Source organism: Oxyura jamaicensis, chromosome 28 (genome assembly GCF_011077185.1).
Source record: "Oxyura jamaicensis isolate SHBP4307 breed ruddy duck chromosome 28, BPBGC_Ojam_1.0, whole genome shotgun sequence".
NCBI lineage: Eukaryota > Metazoa > Chordata > Aves > Anseriformes > Anatidae > Oxyura > Oxyura jamaicensis.
The window spans coordinates 1,510,871-1,530,048 of NC_048920.1; the positions used below are offsets into that span (position 1 = coordinate 1,510,871).

General features: G+C 44.5%; 1 protein-coding gene across 2 annotated transcripts; it reads left to right on the forward strand.

Moving 5' to 3' along the window:
- The first annotated feature begins 1,793 nt into the window (after positions 1–1,793).
- COMP (cartilage oligomeric matrix protein) lies at positions 1,794–17,969 on the forward strand. 2 transcript variants are annotated; one of them, XM_035348384.1, is made up of 19 exons: positions 1,794–2,048; positions 4,137–4,219; positions 6,389–6,440; positions 8,682–8,854; positions 10,056–10,193; positions 11,009–11,086; positions 11,253–11,411; positions 11,947–12,051; positions 12,262–12,369; positions 12,589–12,748; positions 14,006–14,124; positions 14,556–14,608; positions 15,040–15,233; positions 15,662–15,840; positions 16,049–16,097; positions 16,350–16,546; positions 16,688–16,860; positions 17,067–17,206; positions 17,385–17,969. In XM_035348384.1, exons 2-19 carry the CDS (start codon positions 4,154–4,156, stop codon positions 17,441–17,443), a joined length of 2,202 nt encoding a protein of 733 aa, XP_035204275.1. In that variant the 5' UTR covers positions 1,794–2,048; positions 4,137–4,153; the 3' UTR covers positions 17,444–17,969. The 2 variants fall into 2 exon arrangements, with proteins under 2 accessions (XP_035204275.1, XP_035204276.1); XM_035348385.1 differs by having other exon boundaries at positions 1,809–2,044; positions 4,135–4,219.
- The last annotated feature ends 1,209 nt before the right edge of the window (positions 17,970–19,178 follow it).

A 19,178-nucleotide genomic window follows, 5' to 3' on the forward strand; every position in this document is an offset into this window, starting at 1 on the left:
ACCTCACAAGACACCCTTGTTCATTCTTAATTCCATGTGAATTATATCTCTTTCTTTCTCAACTTTCATGACTTCTCACTTGGATAAAATAAAATAACACTTTTTTTTTCCTGGATAGCTGGCAAGAACAGTCCTTTACTAATGACCTATGACGCTTCTGTTGAAGTACTGTAAGTACCGTGCTTACCGCTCTCCACTGCAACAGTGTGTTCTACTGGGCTCCCTTGCGGGCCATCTAGTAGGGTCCTGGACTGAGCAGTCTGCAAAGTCCGGCTGCCTCTCTCACCTCCTGACAACAGCATCGTAAATATAACCTGGAGGGACGTCAGCTGTTTGAGGTGAAAGACTCGGTCTCTGTGGAAGAGAGACTGAGTTCATCCCCCATTCGTTGTTTGAAAATAAAAATTGCAAATAATATTTCCCAGACCATCACTGGAAAAACAGTGTCTTTTATACCTTCACTCATCAGTTGTCATGGTCTTCATTTGTCTGGAAGCACCTAAAAATGCTAAAAACTGGGAAACTCAATTGTTCTGAGTTCCAGCTAAACCACTTTTACTTGCCACCAGTAACAAACCCCCAGAGCTGATTTCTCTGGTGGGTTCACAAGAAAAAGTCACATACTGCGTGTAACACGAGGTGACGTGCCAGAAGAGCAGAACCATACGAATGCCACCCAGGTAACAGAAGCAAATTAACTCTATATTTAGGATAGATTTTGCTTGGTGCAAGAAAATGTAAAATCTGGCTGCCGCAGCAGTCCTGTAATATAAAACAGTATTTGCTTACTGTAGAGGGCATGCATGCTCACCAGCGTCTACAAGACTGCACACAGTTACCTTCAAGAAGTGTGCATAGCCACAGGGATGGGAAGTTTTTCCCTGATTATGGGAGGTCTGAGGCCAAAATGAGGAAAAAAAAAAAAACTTTGTGTAAATATCCAAAGATCCTGCTTCTGCAAGACTTTAAAGACTGGGCTACTGTTTTCTGGGGCTTTTCTTGTCTGTGGTGTCCCCAGGGACGTTGCATGATAAACATACTGACAGATTTCACAATCAAACAGTGAGAATTTGTGATGAGGAATCTCACTGGTCTTCAGACTAACCTTTTTTATAGGTCACAGTTTAACTTGCAATTTCCTTGATGTAGTAGCTTTAAGATTTTCTTTGGGCAAATTTTCTTTGGCTGCTCTAGACAGATTTCTCAATCCGCTCTGTGTCTTCTGATGGAAAGTGCTGGATTGAGACCGAGTGATGGAAAGTGCTGGATTGAGACTCGTCCCTTCACATTCAAGAAACAGCAAAGTCTCCCTTCCTTTCATGCTGCCATCTCTGCACTGCATCCTTCCTTTACATGAGCCTGGGTGGGGGGTAATAAGAATCAGCCTCTAAGGGCTAGTACATTTGCCTGGTATCTTTCTGAAAACGGTGTGATGGCTTCTTTTTGGAGCTGAAAGATGATTCAGTAAGTCTGCCCCAAGTGTGAGTGGTAAAACTGCCTTTTGGGGGTTTAAAGAGCCTTTTCTGAAACTCTAGTGAAGTCCAGATGTCTCATAGCTTTTGTGATCTTGTGAGTAGTTTTAGAAGGAAAATCTGTGAGGGATAGGACTATGAATCATCCGTCTATCCTGTGTCCATGAAGAAGAAATAAAAACCCTGATCCAAAAAAAAAATCCATTTAATTCTGGAATTTTCTGACCTATTTTGGTGCAAGCTGGTCTAAAAAAAAATTAAGCTACTCTCCTGATGAGTTTCTCATATTGTTTACTTTTGTAACGTTCTCTGTGGACTAGCAGCCAGAAATGACGTCCACCCGTCGTCCAGCATCAGAGAATAAGAACTTCAGAGGAAGGAATGCAACTTCATAAATAGCAAACCACAGATACTAATGGGGAGCAGAGGCAAACCTGCAGGTTAAAATTTGTTGCAAGAGAAGCCCGTACATCCACACTGCCTGAAGATTCGAAGATGATTTCAGCTCTAGCCTTTGTTTTTCTCCTCTGCCTCTCCTGTCCTTTTTCATCATGTCAGCAGAGAAGAGCAGGTAAGTAATTCGGATTTTCTCTGTTTTCTGGACTGCTGTCCTTTCTAGCCTCCTATGAATATTCTGTTTTGCAGCAGAGAATGAGAAGAAAACATTTCAGCTGCATCTGCTGAAGCCTGAAAGCAATGTTTAGGGGTTTTGTAGTTTTGTATGAAACTTGAGGCTGAACTGTGTAAATATTCAGTCAGATTTTTTCCCCTTTTCCCTCCTGAGTGGTGATGTTTTTTTCAAGAAAAACATTTATTCTAGGGCAAATGGAAATTTTGTTGTGTTCTGTAACGACCTGCAAGAGACAATTTATTTTAGTCTGCATTTTGCATGTGATTAAATTAAAATAGCTCAATACAGCATGTTCAAAAGCAAGAGTCTTGAATATTCTCTCTGCTTGTGCACACAGAGCTTAGGAAAGCCCTGACTTCCAGGAACTTAGCTACGTTCAGTACAAAAGTTCCACTTTTCTGAACAGCCTGTTAGGAGAATGCTCAGCTCTAGGAGGATCTGAGATGCAGCAGGCTCAGACGTAAAGGACCATGTACCAGAGATTCAAGTGTGTGCTTGCAGAGAGAATGAATCCTTGGAGAAGGATGTATAGTAATGGAAATGTCTGCAAGTGCATAGACTTACTTTGGAAATCACTCCTGAGTACTCACTATTGTAAATTTGAATCTTAAAAAAAAAAAAAAAAAGAGAGAAAAAAAAAAAAAGGAAAAAAAAGTTTATTTTGAGATACATCTTGCTACTAAGAATGGAAAATTCTTCACAGGAATAACAAAAGCTGCCTGAAGCCTTCATGCAGAGTTTATTCAAAACCTCCGTTTGAAGTTCAAAATTATATGCGAGCTTCTTGTTTTCAATAAAATCAGAAATGTCACTTTCATTCACTCCCTCTGTCTTAGAATGACACATTTGTGGTACTTCTGATTTAATTCCCAGACCAAAACATATTGGAGACGTTACAAATATTCATCAAGTCCTCTCCGTTCTGTGCAGGGAAGACCCACGAGGCTTTCAGGCTCATTTGTCACATAAAAATGCCGAAGTTGTTGTACTGAGTCAGTAGCACAGGCTGACGTCCTGCTCTGGCACTGGCAAATTCTTCATTCTCAGAGGAAGCAGACCCCCAGCTCCAGCTCATTTTTCCCTGCACATTTCCCTTCTGTTTGTCGAACACACCGCTATTCCTGTCTTCAAAAAGGTTTGCTTGTATGGTAGGCAAGGTGTGACTTCTGTTAAAGGATTAATTAATCTAGAAAAACCTTGAGAAGTGAGGTTGTGCTTTCTCATGGCAGACAGGAGAACACCAGAGCTGAACTTTCTGCCCAATTGTTTTCAAATGATTCGAATCTTAACACATATTTCTGGAAGCAGTGAGCTACTTCCATTCGTTCTTCTTGAGCGAAGCTGACGAGTACAGATTTTTAGCATGCCTCGGTCGACTAGGCAAGGCTAGAATCTAGCAGAAATTCATGTTAATCTGCCCTAGGTGACCTTGTCATATAATTTAGTCTGTTCAGCTTAGTTTAAACAGGATTTCGCAGCATTGCATGGATGAGCAGATGGACCTTTTGTGTCCCAAACCCACTGTGATGCTGACTGGACAGAACTTTATGCTGCGAGAAAAAAAGTCTGGACCTTGAGAACGGGTGATGGCAAGGGCTGATGTGCCGCTTTTCCACATTCGGTGCTTGGCAGCACATCTGGGATAGACTCAGCAAAGAGCCTCGTTTCAGCTGTGCCCTTCATAGTAACTTCCACAGCACTGAATTAGTAATTTGCTGCTTTTGGCAGCAAAGGCTTCCTATGTGTGAACTGCACAGACCATGCCAGGTTAACGGCTACCGCAACCGCCAGACTGCCAGGCCAGTTTGTTTGCTGAGGGGTAACTGTCACCTACCTGAGTGACAGCCGTGGCTGATGGTCCCTGTCTGCCCTGCCCAGAGCAAGGCTTGGTTATTTCCAAACCAACTTCTAGCTGGGATGTGGGAGAGACTGGTGTGGAGGATTCTCTAATGTTAAATTTAAGTTAATTATATCGGTTGGTTTGTACTGCTAATGGCTCCTCTGTGTTTTTTTTCCATCCACTGTGCTTTTGATAGAAGTTGGTCCTGAAATGCTGGAAGAGATGAGGGAAACTAACCGTGTGCTAATGGAAGTCCGAGACTTGTTGAAACAGCAGGTAAGTGAGAAAGGGACCTAACTCCCTTTATCCTACTCGGGATCAGTCACTGAATCTTCTGCCTTAAGTGCTGAGTTCTGGGACTGGGGGGTTCTCTTCTTGCATTTGGTCAAATAAGCAGTAGAACACTTGCTGTGAAACCCAGGATCAAGAGGTGATCTCACAAGCAGATCTGTAATTCTGAGATAAAGCAGCAGATTCTGCTGCTTGGAACCATGTCAGCTGAAAAGCAGCGTACATGGAGAACAAACTCTTAGAAAAGAGACACACTCACAGTTGATGTACGTTTAACTGGAAAAACAAGTCACTTTTTCCTTGGTTTTGCGGGCACATGAAATCAGTAGCGTCCAAACTTGGAAGATGGAAGAGGCCTTTTAGCCATCGATTGGGGTCCTGGAAAGGGAAGTCAGATGGCTAAACAAGCTCTGTATTCATTCTTTCCTCTTGTCGTTTTAATCCTAAGCCTTTCTGGCTCTGGTAGTTTCTTAGGAACTCTGGAACTTCTTGGGTGCTTAGATCCTTTCCCGTTTTAACGAGGAGATGGTGGTTTGCCTGGTCAGGTTCAATTTTCCCTTTATCCATTCTGGGGGCTGAGGGCAGCAGCCTCTTGCCTGCCAGCTAATTGGAATGGCAGACAGGTCTCAGTGCCAGTGCATACTGGGCGGCCTCTAATCTGCAAAAACATCTGTTGCATGAAGTTACTCTCAAATTTCAGGCTTCTGCATAAATACCCAGTGTTTACTAGGAATCAGGTCAGACATGGTTCCTGGCAGCCTGGAGCAATGATTTCCAGTGTTCCCTTCCAGCTTAGCACTGATTCTCCATATAGGTTTTCTGTTTGTTCTTTCTCTCGCTCTTGCCACCTACTTTTTTTTAATCCATGGCCTTTTTCTCAACAGTGCTTTCAAGAAAACCCCTCCCCAGAAGACAAACTTGCTTATGTCACTGGAGAGCCAAGGTGGCAGTTCATAATGCCTCAATCTGTGCAAAGATTTCCTAAACTTACTTTTCCCTGATACATCATTTTGGGGTGTTGGCAATAAGGATAGCAGAAGGAGTATTAATAAAAGGCCAGGTCTTCTCTCGCGAGCCAAAGGCTGAAGAATTCTTGGCACAAAGGGACCTCAGATATTCATTAGCAGCACTCCAACTTCTCCCCTCTGCTTTTTTGTCACCCACTCCTAATGGGACATGTTCTGGGGATTTGGATTAGATGCATCTCAGCATTAACTGTTCAAAATACACAACCCCAGGCCATGTTGGAGGGAAGAGAGAATCCAACACAAAATAAAAGCTTGCTCTTATACCTGGGAGCTGGCAGAGAGACATGAGCAGACGCTTCTGTCCAAGTACAAAGTGAAATGTCTTAATAGTGGAAACATGAAGTCCATGGCGTGTAAGGGTGGTCACAGAATTGTGCCTGAGCATCAGCTGTAGATAGCCAGTAAGGCTTTTTCAGGAAAACAGCCTGCTAGGTTATCTAAGATGCCAGAGAGTCGTGAGAGTGGTAGCTTGAGACTGACACTTACTTTTGCCCGTCCCATATTCTTTTCTTAATGAAAGCCACCACATCTTTTCACTACCAGTGCAGCAGATTATCTCTTTATTGAAGGAAGCTTGAAGGAATAGGAGATCAGAGCAAGTCTGAAGTAAGGAGCCTTTGTGAATAGATTCAAATTGTCTTCATGGCAAGAACATTAGGGCCAAAAATTGGCATGGGCAAGGTTAGAGATTATTTATGTCTGCAAAAATGGCATGCACGGGAACCTCCTCCTGACTTTACCTGTGCAATACCCAGTCTACAGGTAATGCAGGCCTCTCTAGGACTGTTAATACACCATCTTCTAGAGCAGAAGACCCAAATATTCATTTTCCTCCACTGAACTTGTTTCTGTGTTTTCAAATTGAGTGTTTCCTGCCTCTGTAATAGAATAGTATTATCTAGTTAGCCTGTAGGAACACTCCGGTAGGGAACGACATACTTATAGCATGGAGAACAAGCCACCTGAGCTTCCTGAAAGTCTGCAGAATAGACTTTGGGGTAAGAGATAATTTGCTTGTAAGTAGCTGTGTGCTCTCGGACATCCTGCTTTTTGGCGATGGGACTATTAGTTTGCATGGGAGCAAAACTCAGCCTTTGGCTAAGTGATGATTCTTGTTTTCTTCCAGATTAAGGAGATAACATTCCTGAAGAACACAGTCATGGAGTGTGATGCCTGTGGTGAGTTACTGAGCCGAGCCCTATACTTGAGTGCCTCCTCCAAGTGTTTCATATCTTTGTGTCCAAACAAGTAGTAAAGTGCCACTTGTGACCATCTGCCCAAAGGAATTAGCTTGTTTCACAGTTACCCTGAGTGTCACAGAGGAATACTTGATGTTAGCGATGCCTTTTTTCCCCCACGGCATTCTGCGCGTGTGGGCCACTGTTCGTGTTGTTCTCGTGGCTCAGTGGCAGCTGAAGCTATTTACCCCTTTGCTAAGCGTGGGGTGCAGAATTAGCATTAAAAAGCTCCTCTATATTCCCAGCAAATCCTCGGTGTTTGCTCACATCCACAACTTCTAAAATAAGCTTTATTAGTGGTTCTGTGACGTGCCACGCTGTACTTCTCAGCGTAGCTGCATTCTAGTGCAGAGAGCTGCCCAGCCACGTCTCTTAATAACCCAGCCCATGGCCTGTGTTAGAACTGCCTGGGAACGAACACCGGGTATCCTGTGGGATATAGCTGGCAACTCATGAGCTGAGTGGAAGAGAACATCACCCCCAAGAGGCATTGATCTGCTGTTCCTTCAATCCTTAATGTTGTCACCTTCCAAGCAAAGAGGGTGTTCACAGAGGATTCAGGAGACAGGGTCATAAATTCTCCCATGTAGATTTTGCCCTCTGCTCCCCAGTAAATGGTTTTTCTGGACTGGAACCTATATCAGTATAGCTGGCTTCCAGAAAGCATGGTTCTTGGAGATGCTGTGTTATTTGCCAGTGCACTCAAAGGGCGGAGCAAAAACCATTTCTGCGCTTGGAGAGATTGTACTGCTGGAAAAGAGATTAGTCAAAGCTTCTGGGACCTGTAGTACAGAAAAGCATTCATCCACACCAATTGTTTTAATAACTTGCTCATAAAACTGTCTTGAACTTTCTGTCTGTTACTTGATCTCTGCCTTCCCTGCTTGGTTTTCAGCTCTGTGTGCGTTCTTCTCCTGTTCTCTGCTCTTTGCTGTAGAACCTGAGCCTCTTTTAGTCATGCATTGAACAACGTGACTTGCAGCAGTCGTTTGTGCTTCTCCTATTATTTCCCTGAAAGAGAAGCATGAAAAGAGGATGCCTTGTTTTTAGTGAAGATTTTGCTGCTACTGGTGGCGGTACAGTGTTGTTATTTGGTGTTTTTTGGTTTTCTTTTTTGTTTCTTTCTTTAAAAGAAAAAAAAAGGGCTTTTAAACTGGGCAAAGCAGGACCAAGAAGTGTCCTTGTCACTTAGAGTAGTGGGTGTGGGAGATCTGTGACAACTCTAGCTTCTGGAAAGTTTATTCACTGTCCTGAGTTAACCTTCAGTGAACTTCTGTTTCCTGTGTAGATGAATTCTTCATGTTGCCTTGAGCTGTAGGAGTTTAGTTCCTGCCTGTAATTTTGATTCAGGGGCCTTAGGTTCTGAAGTCAGGCCTTGAGGATAAAGACAAAAACCTGGCGTTGGGCCTAAAAATTTAAGGAAAGCTTGTGCGCAGTGGTGTGGGGACAAGTTTGATGTGTTCATTGTGCTTCTGAATAGAACTGCAGTAGCATTTTGTATGGGTTAGAATTTCCTGCACATCACATGCTTAGATACACCATACTGCTATATGCCAGCCTAGACGTGGTGCGTGTCTGAGTAACAGACTGATTTCTCATCTGCCAGGCTGAAGGAAGGTTTCCTGGCCCTATGGAGGTAAAGATAATGCTATGGCATGAGAGCCTGCTACGCACCAAGCTGACCTGTTTAAGATGCCTGCCTCTACTGGGGAGATTTTGGCTGAGAGCCCTCCACAGTGCTTCCAGACTTAAGCCTGTGCTGTGTGGGTTGTGCTTTAGCCAGGTGTCTGAGTCCGTACTTCCAGTGGGATGGAGATGTAGAGGAACCAGGGAGAGAACTGTTCTCTGTGGAGCCCCAAACCCAAGGGCATTACACAACACGGAGGGCAGCACAACAAGAGTTTTGGACTAGGAGCTAAGACTTCTGGACTTTGTGTGTCTTTTTTTTTTTTTTTTTTTTTTTTTGTCTGCTCTGAGTCAGAAATCTGTCCATCTGCTGCTTCTGGCTTTGTTTTTCTCCCTTTACAAAGCAGAGCTGTAACTGCCTAACCGTCAGAAAAGCTGCAAGGAAATGCCCTGCGTGTGAGGCACGCTGAAGTCTTCTAACTGAGACAATGGGACCAGCTTACGATAGGCTCTGGCAGTGACAACTCAGTCCTTAATGTTCCTTTTGTCCTCTAGGCATACGCCCTGAGGTGACAGGCCCTGTCATCACTGTGACACAGTTTAACAGATGCGTCCCAAACCCCTGCTTCCCTGGAGTGGCCTGCACTGAGACTGGCACTGGCTTCCGCTGCGGACCCTGCCCTCCAGGTTATTCGGGCAACGGCTCCCAGTGCACAGACATCAACGAGGTAAAAAAAAAAAAACAAGTAGGATGGGCTGGGAGCTACAAAAATGTCTCGCTTTTCTTGGAGTGTTGTGGGTTCGCGTTGTGGTTGTGAAGAGAAGTCTTGCAATTCCCCCAGGAGCTGAAGTTCAACAGAAACATCATTTCACTGGAACGAAGGCTGTTTCTCACCCTGCCTCAAGCAGTGTTCTGTGTTGGTTTTATATCCAGTCTAGCAAGGCGTTTGTTTCTAAAAGATACAGGGACTCAAACAAAATAAATCTTTTGGTTTGTACTACAAAGGAAAGGGAGTTTGGATATCCCTTTTGGTCTTAAAATCTTTTGAGCTAATCGCTGACGAGTTGTTAGAGATAAGATTTATTATGTGTGGAACGGAATGAAATGCTACCCAAATAGTCCTTTACACAGTAAATCTCACCACACTACATGAATTGCTTCACTTCTGCCTGTAAATCAAAACTTGCTAGGAAGATATTGTTTGATTTTCTTTTTTCCTTTTTTTTTTTTTTCCAAAAAAGTGTGACATTTGATTCTGTTTATTCTCTGTATGCAAAACTTTACTCAACCATCAAGCAACTGTGTCTTGCAAAGCCGTATCCTCTTAGAGCAATTCGCTTTAAAAAACAGCTGAAGTTAAAAGGGTCCATGGGACATTTTGAGGTTGATGATAATCTGTTAGTGACAAAAATGTGGGAACTGCTGCACTAATATAACGCATCTGCTAGCACAGAGCATAAGAATTCAGTAAAAATAATAGTGTTGGAGAAAATAAAGCAAGCATTAATATCAGTTTTGGAAAGACAATTGCTTCCCAGAGTAGTAAACAAACAACTGTTGTTGTCTTTCAAAATCAGTGTAAGAAATTACCCAGTTCTCTGGACTCAGAGACTGCCAGGAAGGAAAGTGTGAAGCGAAGCCAGCTCTCTGCCTGGGCAATTGATGTCACCTAAGAAGAATTAGTCTTGAAAGTTGATTTGTTTTACTTGTCTGCACATACTGGAATTTGGGAGAACTCAGATTGGGAAGCTGCATTTTCCACTTGCAAGGAAAGCCAGCTACTTCTGTGCATTTTTCTCTTATTCTTTAGAAAATAAAAGCACAATAGTTGGATCTCACCCAGCAAGGCCTGCTTTTAGAGCTGCCTTCACAGCTGGCCTTGAGCGAGCCTGTGTCGCAGCTCTCCACAACGTCTTTCTTATTTCCAGTGCAATGCAAACCCCTGCTTCCCGAAAGTCCAGTGCATTAACACTGCTCCTGGCTTCCGCTGTGATCCCTGCCCTCCCGGCTTCACAGGGCAAATGGTCGAAGGTGTTGGACTAGCTTATGCCCGGGCCAACAAACAGGTAAGGCACAAATTCTTCCGTCTCCTTCAGAACCCATCACCTCTTCCCCCTCTGTAGCTGTAATTAATTCAAGGGTCTTGGTGCCGGCAAAGAAACGGGAGGGAAATACAAGATGATTGCATTATATTGATGGTATGACTGATGCAGTGAGAGGATAGGCTTGCCAAGGATGTCCTAGCACATCAGCAGCAAAGCAACTTCCACTCCAAGATCTTACCTCTGCTGAATTTAAGCTGGTCAGAATGTCACGTCTAGGACACCTTCGTGGCTGTGAAGCCAGCCGGGGGAATCCCTCGTGCTAGGACACAGAAGAGTTGATACAGCTACTTGGTACTCAGCCCCTCCACACATAAACAGATAAAGACAGATTAAAATAATAAATAATAATAATTAAAAAAAAAACAACACCTAGACTTACAATAGTATAAAAATATATTGACAAAAGAATAGCACGTGGGTTGTGTTACTTAGAGAGCTGCTAGCTGGTCATAAGAGGCAGTCGTTGACCTTCTTGCTCCATTCACTCTCTTCTGTCCTTTTACAGTAAGCAGATACTCTGACAGCTCAGCTCAGAGCTAAGCTATTTCACCAGGGTAAAATCTCTGGTGACTTCTAGAGGGTGAACAGCTTGCCTGGGGGTCAGGAATGTTGCTGGGATCTGGCTCAGGCTTGTCTCAAGGAAAACTTTAAGCTCTCAGTCCTAGTGTAGCGTGCTGGGGGCTTTGCTTCTGCATCTGGTGATGCCCCAATTCTGTAATCTGACATGGCATCTGCTCAAGAGTGAATTTAGTGTCTATTTTGTTCTTCCTGGGCAGGTCTGCACTGACATCAATGAATGCGAGACAGGTGCTGCCAAAAATTGTGTCCCAAACTCTATCTGCATCAATACACGGGTAAATATTACTGGAAAGCCTTGTGTAGATCTCTCTTCCCTGGGCTCTGGGCCCTCTGTTTTCTGTGGCAATCCAGCTGCTGAGGACAGCTTATAGGAAAGGTTTGCCCTGGCTCACGTTCCAGTTAATTCCCTGTTGTGGTGTTTTGTTTTGTTTTTTTTTGCAGGGATCCTACAAGTGTGGGGCTTGTAAACCCGGTTTTGTTGGGGATCAAATCACAGGCTGCAAAAGCCAGACAGCGAGACGTTGCCCTAACGGCGAAATTAGTCCCTGCCACGAGAAAGCGCAGTGCATCGTGGAGCGCGATGGGTCCATCTCCTGCGCGGTAAGGCCCGATCCCCGCCGTTGGGATCCGCTCGCTCCCCTTTCTCCTGCGCTGTGCTTGCTCTCCTGGGTCTGCCACTGCCCTCTCCTGGAGAGCGTGCCTTCCTGGCACAGACCTGCTGCCCATTAACACCTGGGCTGTGGTAGTACATCTTTCAGAGCTCTCAGACTGCTCCTGGCACCTCAGATCCCCTGTTGTGTTGTTGCTTTTGTTGTCTGAAGCACATTTTTCAGTCATAGCGCGTTACATGCCGCTGAGAAGGGAGACACCATTCAAGCAACCTGGGGGAGCCAAGAGGTTTTGCTGCTGCATCTTTATAATTTCAGGAACGAGCAGAGCTTTTGTATCTGAACTATTTAAAAATACTATTTACAGCTTAAGTGTCTCTTCCAGGCAATATTTCACCTGTAGAGCATTGTGTACCTGGGCTTGCAATGTTTTCTGCTGGTTCTGATGTAAGGCCTTCAGTTTTGGAGGCATACCCCTGCCAGGGGACTCACCAGCAGCCTCATTTTGTTTATCCACTGTCTTCCAGTGCCTTGTGGGCTGGGCAGGGAATGGCTACGTCTGTGGGAAGGATACGGACATTGACGGAGTCCCTGACGAGAAGCTACGCTGCTCTGACAAAAAGTGCCGCAAGGTAAGATGCAGTCCTTGCATGTTTAGGTGGAAACAGCACATCAGAGGAATGCTTCACAGAATCATAGAATGCTTAGCCAGAAATGGGCAGTTCAGATTTGGGGGCGGGCTCCCCTTGGAGACTCTGTGTAGCATTCAGAACTCAGAAAGGCTCTGTGACATTCGCAGCATGCCAGCATGCCCTGCTACTTGATTGTTATTTTCCTTTCAGGATAACTGCATGACTGTCCCCAACTCTGGCCAGGAGGACGCAGACCGGGATGGAATTGGAGATGCTTGTGATGATGATGCTGATGGAGACGGGATATTAAATGCTGAGGTTTGAATTCTAAGGCTTGCCCTGACATACCTAAATGTACCGAGAGGTCCTGCAAAGCAAACTGCCTGCTTATTTAATGTGAATTCAGAGAACCTACAGGTCATAGCCTGCAATGCTTCCTTTTAAATCCGGATGGTGTGAAGACACCAGTTTGTGCAGACTGCACCCTAACTAAGGTAGCATGCTCCTTTCCCCTCAGCAAGTCTCTCTCTCCTGCAGGACAACTGCGTCTACACGCGCAACACCGACCAGCGTAACACAGACAAGGACAACTTTGGTGATGCCTGTGACAACTGTCGCCAAGTGAAGAACGATGACCAACGGGACATTGACGGTGATGGGAAAGGAGATGAGTGTGACGATGACATGGATGGAGATGGTAAGAGCGGCTGGAGAACGTCCTCAAAGAGGTGCAGCTGTACCAATGTAAGAACAAGGCAGCTGGTCAGCATGCAGCTATAGATCCCCATAGCAGGTACCAGCCTTTAGAGGCTTAAACTACACAAGAGCAGCTTATTTGTGATGGGACGAAGGACAGCTCAGTTCTTAAAATGCCCAGTGAACAGTCAAGCCAGTATCTTTCACAGGTCAGTCCTTGCAGGGGTTAAAAATCTACCTTCAGGCTGATGCTAACAATTTTTATTAGCATTTTTATTGTGCACAGTCACAAGTCAAACCTGTTCCAGGCTTCAGAAAGATGTACTGTGCAAACTGATCTCAACCTAGACAAGGACAGTACTTTGTGCTGCAGTTTCAGCTTGTGAAGAAATACACGGATATCCAATTTGTTAGAAGCTACTTGCTCAAGGCAGTAAGTGTCAGGGCTGTACTCTGGGAGAAAAATAAATAAATAGAAAAAAACACTGCCTGGCTTTAGAAACAGTCTGTGCGCTAGTGACGCTGTATTTGCACAAAGCCTGCTTCCAAAAGCCAGAAATCACAACCGCTGCTGGCCTGAGATGTACATATTTATTTACAGATTATTTCCAATGCATCTAGTGCTGTTTGGGTCCAGCTACTTCCTGCCAAGCAGCTCCCCGCTAGCATGATTTGCTGGTGTAGTAGGTAAATGCAGAGAAGCGGGAAGTGAAGTCATGCAGGTTGCCAACTAGATTGTTCCTTTCCTGTCTCAGGCATTGAAAAGGCACTGTCTGAATCTTCCATGTCACCTAGCCAAGATTAACCTTGACTTATTTTGCAATTTTGTAGACGTCTACTTTGGAGGAAAAAGAATCTGTCATAGCTTAGGGAACCGCAGACAGCTTCATCTTTGTCCTCTTGGCCACTCACTCCTGCACAGCTATGGTGCTAGCTTGGAGCCACATTCCTGTTCTTCAGCTTTCTCTAAGGAATGCAGTTAGGGACATTTCCTCTCAGGTTCACGTACGACAGCGTGCTTAGCCATCCATCATGATGCAGTCTGAAATATGTTTTAAGATCAGTTGCTGTTGATGTCTTCCTTCCTCCATAGCACTAGGATGTAGGGTGTAAAATGTACACTAAAATCAAAACAGTTGCTTTATTGCACAAATTCATCTGTCCTATGTTTTTTGCCATCTCTCACGTCCAAAAGAGCTCTTTCTGTGTATATCTTAATAGCCCTGTTGGCTTGATGAGTTCTCTGCTTGTTTTACAGGGATCAAGAATCCAATGGACAACTGTAAAAGAGTTCCTAACCCTGATCAAAAAGACGGTGATGGCGATGGAGTAGGAGACGTGTGTGACAGCTGCCCAACAGTCAGTAATCCAGACCAGGTAAGTAAGCACTCCCTCTTTAGTAGTCTTATAGCTTCGTTTCTCTCAAGACGTTGCTCACATCATCTGTCTGAGGTAGACACCCAATAATTCACCACGATTAACACTTACAGATTTTAGTTGCCATCCTGCAACACATGCAGCCCCTTGAGATCAAATGTCCTAGTACGTAGGGCAGCAAGTCAAAGCAGCAGCTCTGCTCTCGGGCACTCTCTCTTACTACTCCACTCATCTGAGTTTACAAATACTTCTGCTTGAATTCAGCAGGGCAACTTGTAAATACTGCAGAAGGAACTCTCCCACTGTTGTCAACTCTGTTTTCAATCAGAACGACAATGGCACAGAGGCTAACGTCTCTCTTTTCTCCTTTATTGCCTAATTCTCCCATTGATCTATGAGAAGTTTAAATGATTATTGCTTTATTTTCCTAGAAAGATACTGATCATGATCTAGTGGGAGATGTCTGTGACACCAACCAGGACAGGTGAGAGGTTGCTGCAAAATGTATACATAGGTTGCATGAAATCCTGGGGATGTGGGGGTGGAAGGCATGCACTGGTAACCGTGACAAGCTAGCTCGGCCTTAATCCGTGTCTTTTTATTCAGACAAGGGAGGGGGAATTTTTTTCAGACTTCAAAAAACTTTCCAGTGGAACTATTGCCCAAAGGCTAGCAGATGTAAGCTTGCTGACAGCAGGCTTGCTTTTCATTAGCTGTCACTCACTGATTTGTTCACAGATGACAGCTGGAATATTTCTGATCTATTGTTTGCGTAACTAATAGCTCAAGATTTTAAAAGGCTGAAATCAACTTCTGCTGTTCTCGTAGAGAACCCCAGCTCCTAGAAAGGCCATGCTTATTTAAAGATTAGCCACTGATAGTTTTTTCATCTGTATAATGCATTTTCTCCACCAGTGATGGGGACGGCCACCAAGATACACGGGATAACTGCCCCACAGTGCCTAACAGCTCCCAGGTGGACACAGACAATGACGGGCTAGGAGATGAATGCGATGATGATGACGATGATGACGGGATTCCAGATGAGAAACCCCCAGGCCCTGACAACTGTCGGCTTGTCCCTAACCCTGGCCAAGAAGACTCAGACGGTAAGGGAAATGTATGCACATTAGCTCTGCACGGGGGTCCTCCGTACCTCGTGGCTACTACATGAGTTTGGCTCTTGGAGACAGGCAGAAATTAAGATCTCCTCGGTACTGACTTGAGACAGCCCCACATCATTTTCAGATCTCCAGTAACCCTGACAAGAGGATCACATTTGGGACAAGGTCTCTTCTAGAATTACCTACAATGTAAGGCGTTGCTTCTACTCTCAGCATCCCTGCAAGCAGCAGGAAAAAAGCGTCAGGGTTTACACAATCAACATAGAGGAAAAGTGCAGCAATGCTCTGAACACCTCTTAACCTTGCATAGACATGGTTACCTAGCTATGCCCGCTAAAAGCTAGCCAAGTAAAACAGGTGCAAAGGGTAGAAATTGAAAGCTTGCTACTTGTTTTCTTCTGTCGTGCTCTCAGGTGATGGTGTGGGAAACCTTTGTGAAGAAGACTTTGACAGAGACATGGTGATTGACAGAATTGACGTGTGCCCAGAGAACGCAGAAGTGACACTCACTGACTTCAGGGCTTTCCAGACGGTTGTACTGGACCCTGAGGGTGATGCACAGATTGATCCTAACTGGATTGTCCTCAACCAGGTAGGAAACTACGCCAGGGGTGACTAGCAAGCCCCTACAAATCTGGGTGCAGTTTTAATTGAAAGACTTTGCGGGTCTAATGCTACTATTCAGTAAAGCCTTAGCCCTAGAGACTCACCTCTGGTGTACCTCGCCTGTGATCTTTCAACGAGGGTACAGTAAGTTTGGAGATGGATGTACTAATAAGTCAACATTCATCTTTTCACAGGGCATGGAAATTGTCCAAACCATGAACAGCGATCCTGGCCTGGCTGTGGGTAAGGCACTTATTTTTGTCCTATTGGAAAATTATCACTCATCTACTGTGCACTTCTCAGTGCGGCTTTTAGAAGTATTTCAGACACTACTTAATGATTCCATCCGCTTCCTGGGAAAATATTCCTGTTTGTAGCAGGCTGAGTCTTCAGCTTTAGCTTAGCAAAATCTACCTTCCGCCATCTGAATTTGGAAAGAAATGGACCTAAGTGGTAGCTGAGAATATAGAGTATTTGTTTTCCTAACAATTGCAGGTTACACGGCATTCAATGGCGTTGACTTTGAGGGCACATTCCATGTCAACACTGCCACAGATGATGATTACGCTGGCTTCATATTTGGCTACCAGGACAGTTCCAGCTTTTATGTGGTCATGTGGAAACAGATGGAACAGACATACTGGCAGGCAAACCCCTTCCGAGCCGTTGCAGAACCTGGAATTCAGCTGAAGGTAGGAACAGCATTGAAAAAGAAGTCAGTAGAGGATTTTTGCCTTTTTCTTAGCTGTGCTGCTTGGACACATACTTGGGGCACCAGCTACAGTCAGTCAGTTATTTATCCACACACTTCATCCATCTATTCTCCGCATTAGGCAGTGAAGTCCAAAACGGGCCCAGGCGAGTACCTCCGCAATTCCCTCTGGCACACTGGGGACACCACAGACCAGGTCAAACTGCTGTGGAAAGACCCTCGCAACTCTGGCTGGAAGGACAAGACATCTTACCGCTGGTTCCTGCAGCATCGGCCTCAAGTCGGATACATCAGGTAAGGGGGGTGAATTTTATTAAAGGAAAATGCTAAATTATCAAAGGAAATTATTTTTCCTTTGCATAGCTGAGAGGAGGCTTAACACACTAAAAAACATCTCCAGTACAGTTCTCTGGTGAAAAGGAGGGAGAGTGTCTGACTGGAACAAATTCTCTAAGTGTTTATCAGGCTCACATGTCCTACATGTGCTTATTCTCTTCCAGAGCGCGCTTCTATGAAGGCCCTGAAGTAGTGGCAGACACCGGAGTTGTCCTTGATACAACTATGCGAGGAGGACGCCTGGGAGTCTTCTGCTTCTCCCAGGAGAACATTATTTGGTCAAACCTGCGTTACCGCTGCAACGGTAAGTTAGCTTTGAAGGTCACATACAGGAAATTTTGCCATTTTGCTTTCAAGAAGTTAATCTGTTCTTGGACAGCCTACACATAAAACTGTAACAGGATATCATGCAGTAGTTTATTCTGTTTTTCATTTCCAGTTCTACTTCTAAACTATATTTGCTTTAATTTCCTTCTCCTCAGATACCATTCCAGAAGACTATGAAACATTCAGAGTTCAGCAAGACCAACCTCAGTTTTAAATGTCTGTCCAACAAAATTTGCTTTAACAAAAAGTGCTCAGCTGCCCCACTATTGCCTCTGGTATACTGTATAAAGAACTGTAAGTAATGTACCACTGCACTCTGCACAGCACCAAGTGGCACTGCATTATCTGCCATCTTTTCTACAGCAGCAACTTGTCTCTAAATGCTATGAAAACCTCTTGAAACAGCAGAGGCGTAGACATCGAGTGTAAATAGAAACCTATGTTGCTGTAAACACTAGTTCTCTACGCTACATGGAGAAAGATGTGCCGAGAAGCTACCTGCAGTAGCTGGAATTGAGTAAGTTTAGCATGGATGATTCCCAGGAATCTTTTCCCTACTCAAAGGCTCTCAAGTGTAAATGTTCTCCTTTTCAAGATCTACTGCAAAGCAAACACAGCACTAGTCTGAAAAGGACACAGAAAGCAGCTTATGTCCAAGTTGCTCACAAAATATTTTTAAAAAGCACTTTAGGGAGAGTATCTTTGTTCTGGAATGTTGGATAATAAATACTCTAACAGACTTCTTGGTCACGTGCATGTTGCTCTTTCCTTTTCCAAAACTCTTTGAGTACAGATGTGTAACACAGAAACCCTCAAAAGCTGAATGCAATAGGAGTGCTGGAGAGCCCTCAGCTGAATTAATAATTCTGTTAGCAGTACAAATACACAGGGAGACATCTTCATTCAAGAAACTCCCGCTAGCTAGACTGTCCTACCCGTTCTTGCTGATTAGTGGCAGCTAGTTGCAAAGTGGTAAGCGAAGGCTTTACACTTGGTCTGTCTTATGACACCATGCCAGGAGTCCAGCACATAGCTGAGGAACCAGGAAGAACTGAAGCCGTTACTATTAAGAGGTGCTCACTCGAGCTGGGTAAGGCAGACACTCACAAAGAGCTTCTGTAGTTGGTAACCTGGGAAGTCTTAAATCCTGCAATTCTGTGACCCCAGCCTTTTCCAGCTAAACAGTTACCTCGCAGCATTCCAGTCTGCCTAAAGAGAGAATACAAGTCAATTTCTGCGAGATGTTTCTACCTGACTTACCTAGCACGCTAGGTGTGAACAAACCTTTCCTCTCCTCCGGGACAGCTTAGAGCAAACGCTGCGTTTTACCAGGCACAGGTCTCCACAGCTATCCGTATCTGAATTTCGCATTCTGGAGGCAAAAAGAACGTTGGTTTTGCAGGCTCATTTAGACTGTTCGCTTGCTTATCACAGCGCTTAGAGAATATCTCCATTCACAGTTCTGAGACTGCCAGGAAAATAGCCCCTAAGCCGCCCTTTCCCCAAGGGGAAGAAATGCAGATGAGTCAGTCCAAAGTACAACGCTAAACCAAACAAAATGTCTTTAAGTACTCCAGGGATGTTATATAGCTTCTAAGAAACTGATTCTAAAATTGAGGTGGCCAGAGATGGCATGTTACCATGCTGACAGCTAAACATCCACCTTTTACTCACACTGAAACCTATCACGCGTTTACTCAGCCTTGCTGCGATCGACGTAATTATGCTTCACACAGAACACTGAACCAGAACGACAGCTTTCTGCCCAGCACGCCCGTCCCTTAGGTCAGAATGCTGATCGCAGACGAACCTTTCCCACAGAGAAGCATACAACAGTATCAGAAAAAGACGAGTTCCATTCAAAACACGTGCAACAACTGCCCAAGCTGCGGGAGTTGGTCATTCTCAGACAAAGATGAGCGCTGTCTTGGTAGGATACGACTTTTTTG